At 35.6% G+C, this 9669-nt stretch overlaps 1 protein-coding gene across 2 annotated transcripts in view; it reads right to left on the bottom strand.

Moving 5' to 3' along the window:
* Positions 1–1547: 1547 nt before the first annotated feature.
* The window catches only part of ZYG11B (zyg-11 family member B, cell cycle regulator), a 75232-nt gene continuing 67110 nt past the window's right edge, over positions 1548–9669 (bottom strand). For both annotated transcript variants that reach the window (XM_007109516.4, XM_028489388.2), the window contains one exon: positions 1548–6340. In XM_007109516.4, coding sequence (XP_007109578.2) covers positions 6150–6340 — 191 coding nt within the window. In that variant the 3' untranslated portion in view covers positions 1548–6149. The remainder of the gene's footprint in view (positions 6341–9669) is intronic.

Consider the following 9669-nt stretch of genomic DNA (forward strand, 5'->3'; position numbering starts at 1 on the left):
GATCTACATAATAAAAACTGTGAGAAAGGGTGGGGGAGGGGAAGAATGGAGGAAGGTTTGATTTTTTCTTTTTGAAGATAGGCTATAGACAACACAGCTCAACTTGTTTGGTTAAATATTGGCCAAAGGTATTTATCTTCCTCAGTATGTATGGCCCATAGTAATACCATGTTAGTATTTAGTGAATTATTGGAGACAATAAAAGCTTAAGAAAAGCTGGGCTTCCCTGGTGGCACAGTGGTTAAGAATCCGCCTGCCAATGCAGGGGACACGGGTTCAAGCCCTGGTCCGGGAAGAGCCCACATGCCGCGGAGCAACTAAGCCCGTGCGCCACAACTACTGAGCCTGCGCTCTAGAGCCCGCGAGCCACAACTACTGAGCCCACGCACCACATCTACTGAAGCCTACGCACTCTAGAGCCCGTACTCTGCAACAAGAGAAGCCACCGCAGTGAGAAGCCCGCGCACAGCAACGAAGACCCAACACAGCCAAAACTAATAAATAAATAAACAAAAATAAAAAATAAATTTTTTTTAAAAAGCTAATAATTATTATAAAAATTATAATAAAACTACTATTAAAAACCCTATCACTCTAACACATCTAATCTCATGTTTGTGTATTAGTGAAGCAGTAGTATTTGTAGTGACCATTCATTAACAATTCTATAGCATCTAAACACTAATGCTGCCCTACACCATCTGTAAGGATGGTCAACCTCCACTTCTGACCATCTGGCGCACATTCTTTTCTGTACCATTCATTTGATGTTTAATCACATATTGCCTAAGAGCTAAGCAATCTCATGCGATTATGCAATAATAGGGGGAGAGGGGACCCATTGGATTGTAAATTTGGAAATAAGAATTGTAATGCAGAGTCTGTTACTGACTTGCTGTGTGATTTGGGCAAGGTCATTTTACCTAAGACTTAGTTTCTTCAACTATAAAATGACGTTTCTGAAACTAAAGTCACTAAGAATTCTTCCTGGTCATGGGGTTCTTATATTATACTTTGTTTTTTGGTAACCTCCCTCACTAAATGCACTTATACAATATATATCAGTTAATTATCTCAAGAGTTGTGTGAATGACTGTCAACCTAGATATGCTCTCTAGAAAGTGTTCTTGGGCTGTCTGATGGGTGCACAGTCTGGATCAGGTATAGTCTCTGTGGCTTTATAACAAGTACCATGGACTGGTCTGTAATACAATGTTATGTAATATTTATCTGTTTATTTGACACTTCCTCTTCTCCACAAAACTGTTAAGTTCTCTGAAGGATTTATAAATTATGCAAGTTCCAACACATAAATAGTACCTAGCATAGGTATTTAATGAAATGAATGAATGGAGTTCTAGGTCCTGCAAAAACATTAGAAATTTCTGCAGTAAAACCACTGGCCTTTTCCAGAAAGCAACTGTTACAAATGGATGACCAAGGAATCTGAATCTTGCAGCATTAGTTTTAAATTTTAAAGCAAATGCCCAGAATAAATGTAGACAAGACACACTTTACATAAAATTTGTAACATTTATTTAGGCAAAAAAAAAAAAAAATCCCCAAAACAAAAATCTGTACATACAACGTTAATACCTAAGTGATGTCCTGATTTAAAACAGCATGATTCATGTACAGGACACTCCCATTCATCTGGCCACAGTAAGAACAGTGCCTTCAGTCCAGACAACTGACAGCCTTTGAAATGTATACACATTACACTTTCCAGTGAATTTTTCATATCCTTTGAAAGGAGTTAAACTTTTCCATCAGAATTCAAGTAAAAGATAGCTTTTTCCATACTCAAAAGTCAGTGAGAATTTGACAGTGGGAATTCCACAAAAGTCAGGGATTTTAAAATTTTATTCTTACAGATTATCTGAAAGTATAAATCTTGACATAACATCCTCCCATTTTTAAATGCTCTCAAGAATTTCCTGCTTTTATGAAAGTATGTCTCAGCTTTCATTAGCAAAGTAGCTTCTTGCTTCTAAGCTGATTAAGCTTAAAAGAACCCAATTTGAACAATTTTCCAAAATAAGTTCAAAATTAAGCACATATTATTAATGAACTACATTTATAAACTACATTTATAATTTGATAAATTTGGATTTTCTAAATATTCTCGATAGCCATTCTGTCTAGCTATGAGGTTAGGTTGTGCTGTCCAAAAGAGCTTTGCTTCATCCAGAGAAATGAGAAATAGCACTGATTTTCCCATAATTTACCAAAAAAAAACTTGGGGGAGGGGAGAAACAGGCAGAGAAAGTCCTCTCTTAGGCTATCAATCAGTTAACATAAGAATGTCTTAGGTTAAGATTTGGAAACCAAAGAATGCATAATTAGCAGTGTACATGTCACACAAAATCTATGAAATACTAAAAAAAAGGTAACGCAATTACTCATTTAAAGCACACTCAGCAAAATTTCCTATCATACCGCTATTTTCATCACTGGATGAAGTCTGGATTTGCATTATTACTTAAATAAACAGCTTGTGAGTTAATACAAAAAATGAAAAACGTGTCAATACAAAGCAAATGGTGAAATTTAAATATCCAATATCCACACAATCATTTGAAACTGCTACAATGGATTTGAGAGGGAAACCATAAGTTTGCAAACCTCTCTGTAAGCTATCTCGGAACACTACTCTGAAGCCCTAGCCATATAAAGCCCCCAAATAAGTAACATACAGTTAAACTGCCCACGTCAGCCAACAGTATGATACTGCCTTTAACTTACACCTTCAGTTTAATAATACTGTTTATCTCAAGATAAAAGTTGCACAATAACCAAATAATGTAAACATACCATTAGAGGGCAAGAGAGGGGTGGGTTTCAACATATACAACACAGTAAGTTTATTTTCCTGGCTACTCATGACCTCTTTTCAACCTTGGGTATTGCTGCACCTTGTTCTATGGGGGGACAGGGTGGGGTGTCAGGCATTTTAAAGCACTAAGCCAAAACCATGGTTCATTAATCGATTCTACCCTAATTTAGCACATAATGAACCATAATAAAATATGTTTTCATCAAAATGTGCTCCAAAGGTCTAGATGATGGCCCAATACTATCTTGAGCATGGCATAATTTAAAATATAGCCAAATGAAAGTGACTGGGGAGAAAAAGGGCCAACTCAAAAGGTCCCACTAGCAAGATCACCTTCCTAAGCTGGATATACAGTACTGATATTTTAAAACATGAATCCTTGATTCTTTGGAAGCTTGCAAACAAAAGATATCATGAAATTAAATTCCCATAGTTGCTTTGTGGGATTCATCTCTACCTTGGGTAATTCACTTAAATTGACTAGTACCACTAAACGGCATTTCTGTCCAAGGGGGAGGAGCAGCAATATTTAAGGTCAATTCCTAGATCTGTGAGTCTGATATGATTTTTTAAATTCTCAACTAAGATCAGTAACCACTGAGTCCTTGGCCAGAGAGTAAATTAACCCCTTATTACTACTTGATTTGATTCATGTTCCTTTTCAACTGCAAAAGGAAAAAATGATTTTTTAGAGTATAAGGAGAACAGCAAAATCTTACTTGATGGAAAGAATGAGATACCTTAATTATTTTTGCTTTAATTTCAGACTGTTCTTGTTTTACTCAATAATACCCACATGCATCATTATAGTTTAAAAAGTCTAATTCCACTTCCTTTTTCCTTTAGTAGATCTAAACCTTGCTGTTGCTTGTGGACTGATGTAGTGATAATTTGCAATATCTGAGCACACCAATGATTTGAGCAATGAGTGGTTCAACCCTAGTCTAAATTGTGCTTGAAACAGCACCTCTAAGCCACTGAAGAGGTAACCCTTGAAGGCACCAAGTTCTGTTACATTCTAGTGTACAAATGCAAACGGAAGGCCTAATAGATTCTTTCTGTAGAGACAGGCCAGTTACACCTCATAATTTCAATTTTTATATATATATATATATACTGTATCATAGCCAAATTCAAGACCTTATAGACAATTCTGTGCCATAATTAGATACACAATTTTAAGAGCCATCCCAACCACAAAGGCACTAAAATTTTTATATATTTGGGATGTGCCTAATTATTTTGCTTTTAAGACTCAAAAGTATCTGGCCATTACCAGTGCTCAAAGTAGGAAATTTAAATTTAAATTTAAATATATTTGAGTCTTCATCTATCAACAAGTTATTCTGAGTAATGAAGGGATTTATTGTTTTCCATACATTTTTAGCTATTTCTGAAAACAATTTATAAAGACAAAAACCTAGGATTAGCCTAGAAGGAACAAGTACTTTTGTCTTGAATAGGATACAATAGAAACTTGAAGCCAAACTTCTCAAATAGGCTTTTCCTTAACTACACAAGCTAGAAGACCTAGAAATGGTCTACACAGCTAGCGACTCCAAGCTTTTGTAGGCCATCCTATTTTCTACATTTTGCCTTAGATATTTAAAACCCAGAAAAAAGGGGGAAATTTTTAAAAGAATTTTCCATTTCCTCTGAAATAGAATTAATCTGTGAAAATTTACCTCACACCTATAAAAATTCCTTAAACCGGTTAAGTCAGAATTAACCCACAATTTAATATGGTTTTTAATGATTCTAAATATCTATTTTCATTTAGTTTAAGTTTTCACTCCTGTGAAGGAGTACCAAATAATTCAAGTATGACTACTGCTATAGTGGTATGAAATGTGTATGTCAAAAATATTACCAGCATACTAAAGCCAGCTCCTTTCTAAATAAAAGTGCTTCTGAATAATCACCATGATTTTAAACGTATTATTTAAAATCTCTATTGAAAACATTTTGGCCATCTATGAAAAAAATGCAGTCATCTAAGACTGCAGGTTAACTTTATTCACAAACTAAAATTTAAGATGGATACTCTGGTTTCTCTTCAGATCGTATAAATCTTTCGCCTTTTTTTTTGTTTAATGGAAAATAACTCTCTTGGTGACTTGCTGCCTCCCAACTGCCATTATTGATAGCTGATTCTTTAGTCTACTGTAACAACTCTCTTAAAGGAAAGGCAACTGTCTAAAAAAATAACCCATCACAAAATATTTCCTTTTATGCACTGCAACTAGAATCATTACATTGAACAATAGTCTAATTCTTCTTGTTTACTTTTGGCAGTGAGATGTGGATATCCTTCCCCAACATGAAAATATTAAGATACATGTAGTCTGAAACAAAAGAAAATTAACTTCTCATGGCAAAATTTACTGTCCACTGAACAAAATGACTTTGAAATAGAGGGAAAAGGATGGTCTGTTTGAGCAAGAGACGATTTTTGTAAAATTCACATTTTCACAACAATATGACATAAAGAAATTCAGACAGTTAATCTCTAATGCAGAATGCTATAATATTTTATACTGTGGTGCTTGGGGAAATATTTCTAGAGAGTAACCAGCAGTCTGTGTAGGAAGCAGCAGCCCATGCCTCCAGGAATAAATATGAAGAACAAGGTACTGCACAATGCCTCAGGACAGGTGGGCTCCAGAAGGTCAGCCAGTCCCAGTTTAAAAACTATATAGCACAAGAGCAGACCTTTTCCCAGTTCCTAAACTCTATTTTCCCTTGTAGTTTTTCGTTTTAATATATTTTCTGCCAGCCATCCGGGCACCAGCCAGTGAGTAGCTTTCACAAGGAGAGGACTCAGATTTCCATTCTTTCACACTAAGAAGGACATCTTATAAAAGATACACAGACAGAGAATAAAGGCATTTTATACAGAAGCAATATAAAATTTACAACCGAAGCAGTGCCAGAAATCAGGTTAACAGCTTATGTGAAGCTGCAAATTGACTGAAGGGACTTTAAGATCAGAAAAGTCTGGCCTAAGGGTCCGTGCAAACTTCCTCATAAAACTGTAGAATTTTAAAGCACAGGTAAGTTCAAACACTGAAGGATGTGGAAATTTTCCTAAAAGGCAATGATGAAGGAAGAGACTCTTCTCATCTGATAAGTTAAAAATCACAAGACAAATCAGAGATTGTTCACATGGGCAGTACTGTACATTATCAATCCCATACTCACTTTATGACTCTTGTTGTAGAAACCCCCAAAACATCAGAGAGGGTAAGATATTCCAAGTGAACCTATCACAAAAAGAATTTCTGTGATTCAATTATCCAATTACCTATAGCTATCAATTTAGTCTGGCCTGGGGCTGCTTTTTACAGGGAGGTGGTCTTCCATGGCGTACGATGTGTTTCTCTAAGCTGTCCAGAATGGCCACAGCAATCTGTTGGACATGAGGATCAGTCTGTTCATGTTCTTTGATGTTGTATAAATGCTGCAATCCTCCTTCCTCAATCAGCATGCTGCAATACCTGGAGGCTGAAAGAAAACAGGAGAAAGAGCTTTCCTTAAAAAACTTAATTTGTTTTTTTGTGGAATAATTTTTATTTTTTTGCTTAAGTTTAAGCTGTTTCGTTACTGCTCACTAACATAAGTTAGAGCATGAAAAATATCTCTGTAATGATGTTATGCCTACACTAAAAGGCCCACACATAGATCATACACATACCATTTTATATATATATATATATATATAATATATATAAAAATCATAACCATAACACACAATCTTCTTTGACCCCAAATCATGAGTAAGATGGGTACTGTTACACTTTTATACATTTTCTATGTTAAAAAAAAATTTAGGGCTTCCCTCGGGACGCAGTGGTTAAGAATCCGCCGGCCAATGCAGGGGACACGGGTTCGAGCCCTGGTCCAGGAAGATCCCACATGCCGCAGAGCAACTAAGCCAGTGCACCACAACTACTGAGCCCACTCGCCCAGTGCCTGTGCTCCGCAACAAGAGAAGCCACCGCAATGAGAAGCCCGCGCACCGCAACGAAGAGTAGCCCGCACTCGCTGCAACTAGAGAAAGCCTGCATGCAGCAACAAAGACCCAACGCAGCCAAAAATAAATAAATAAATAAAAATTTAATAGCAGTCATATTGTACATGCAGTATTCATTATTTTTAAATATTTTTTTCCTTTTGCCTTTTTTTTACACATGCCTTTTACAGTTTATTTTTTTAGTTTTAGTCATATTTATTAAAGTCTAATTTACACACAATAAAACACACCTAATTTAATCTATAGTTTTATGAGTTTTGCCAAACGTATACACTTGTGTAACCAGCAACACAATCAGGATATGGAATATTTTCAACAACTAAAAAGTTTCCTTGTGGACCTTTGAATTCAATCTCCCCTGCACCCCTCATCCCAGGTAAGCACTGTTCTAATTTCTGTGATATAGACTTTTGCCTAGAACTTCATATAAATGGACAGCATGTAACCTTTTGTGTCTACTTTTGCTCAGCATGATGTTTTCCAGATGTTTCCAAGTTGTTACCTGAATGTAATCTTTTTTTGTTGTTTTAAGCTGAGAAGTATTCCACTGCATTGAATACGTCACATGTTTTTAATGTTATTGTACTGATGGACATTTGTTGGATGTTCTCTCTCCCTGACCATTTCATTACAATGACTAAAAATGCTATAATCATTCTTTCACAAGCTTTTTGGGAACATTTCATTTCCTGGATCTTGAGAAAATACCTAAAATGATGGGCAAATGCTAAATGTATGTTTTTTTTTAAATTATTTTATTTTATTTTTGAATTTTATTGTATTTATTTTTTTATACAGCAGGCTCTTATTAGTTGTCCATTTTATACACATCAGTGTATACATGTCAATCCCAATCGCCCAATTCATCGCACGCCCATCCCCACCACCACCACTTTCCCCCCTTGGTGTCCATACATTTGTTCTCTACATCTGTGTCTCAATTTCTGACCTGCAAACTGGTTCATCTGTACCATTTTTCTAGCTTCCACATATATGCGTTAATATAAGATATTTGTTTTTCTCTTTCTGACTTACTTCACTCTGTATGACAGTCTCTAGATCCATCCATAAATGTATGTTTAACTTTATAAGAAATCACCAAATTGTTTTCTGAAATGGTTGTATAATTTTTCATTCCCATCAGCAATGAATGAGAAAGTTGCTTCATGTCCTTCCTCATCAACACTTGTCATTGTCCATCTTTTTGATTACAGGCAGCCTTCCTAGCAGGTGTAAAGTGGCTTACACCTCATTGTGGCTTTAATTTATATTTTCTAATGACTAATGATGCTGAACTTTTTTTTTGCCATCATGACAGTATCTTTATTTTTTTAATTTTATTTATTTATTTTTTTGGCCATGCCCTGTGGTATGCAGGATCTTAAGTTCTCCGACCAGGGATCAAACCCATGCCCCGTGCAGGGGAAGCATGGAGTCTTAATCACTGGACCACCAGGGAAGTCCTGAACTTCTTTTAATGTGCTTATTGGCCATTTGTATATGTTCTTTGAAGAAATGTCTATTCGGATCCTTTGCCAATTTTTAAACTGGGTTATTTTCCTTTTTACTATTGTGTTTATATATTCTGAAAACAAATCTCTCATCAGGTATATAATTTGCAAATATTTTCAACCGTTCTGGGAGTCGTCTTTTCACTTTCTTGATGGTGTCCTTTAAAGCACAAAAGTTTTAAAAATTTTTATTAAATCCAATTAGACTAGTTTTCTTTTGTCACATGCTTTAGGTGTCCTATATAAGAAATCATTGCTTAATCCAACATAATAAAGATTTATACCTATGTTTTCTTTTAAAAGTTTTATATGCTTATGTATATGTAAATATAATTCTTATACTTAGGCCTGTAATCCATTTTTGAGTTAATTTTTGTATATGGAATGAGGTAAGGGTCAAAGTTCTTTCTTTTACATGTGCCTACTCAGTTTTCCCAGCACTATTTGTTTAAAAACCTGTTCTTTCCCCACTGAACTGTCTTGGCACCCTTGTCAAAAATCAATTAACCATAGATGCATGGTTATTTTGGACTCTCAATTCTATTGCATTGATCTATACATCTATCCTAATGATGTTGAGCATCTTTTCATGTGCTTATTTGCCATCTGTAAATCTTTGGTAAAAAGTCTGTTCAACTCTTTTGTCCATTTTCTTGTATTGTTTTCTTATCATTAAGTTTTGAGAGTACATGGTCTATTTTGAACACAAACGCTTTATCAGACATGTGATTTGAAAATTTTGACCCAGTATGTGCACTGACTTTTCATTTTCTTGACAACGTCTTTCAAAAAGCTGAAGTCCTTAAGTTTGATTTGTTCACGTCCAATTTAGCAGGTTTTTCTTTTTCTTTTTTTTTTTTTTTTTTTTGGCTGCTCCGTGTGGCTTGCGGGATCTTAGTTCCCCAACCAGGGATTGAAACCGCATGCCCTGCAGCGGAAGTGTGGAGTCTTAACCACTGGACTGCCAGGGAAGTCCCTAGTTTTTTCTTTTGTAGATCATACTTTTGTGCATATTTAAGAATTTGATCTCAACAGATGCAGAAAAAGCTTTCGACAAAATTCAACACCCATTTATGATAAAAACCCACCAGAAAGTAGGCACAGAGGGAACTTACCTCAACATAATAAAGGCCATATATGACAAACCCACAGCCAACATCATTCTCAATGGTGAAAAACTGAAACCATTTCCACTAAGATCAGGAAGAAGACAAGGTTGCCCACTCTCACCACTATTATTCAACATAGTTTTGGAAGTTTTAGCCACAGCAATCAGAGAAGAAAAAGAA

This window comes from Physeter macrocephalus, chromosome 4 (genome assembly GCF_002837175.3).
Source record: "Physeter macrocephalus isolate SW-GA chromosome 4, ASM283717v5, whole genome shotgun sequence".
Lineage (NCBI taxonomy): Eukaryota > Metazoa > Chordata > Mammalia > Artiodactyla > Physeteridae > Physeter > Physeter macrocephalus.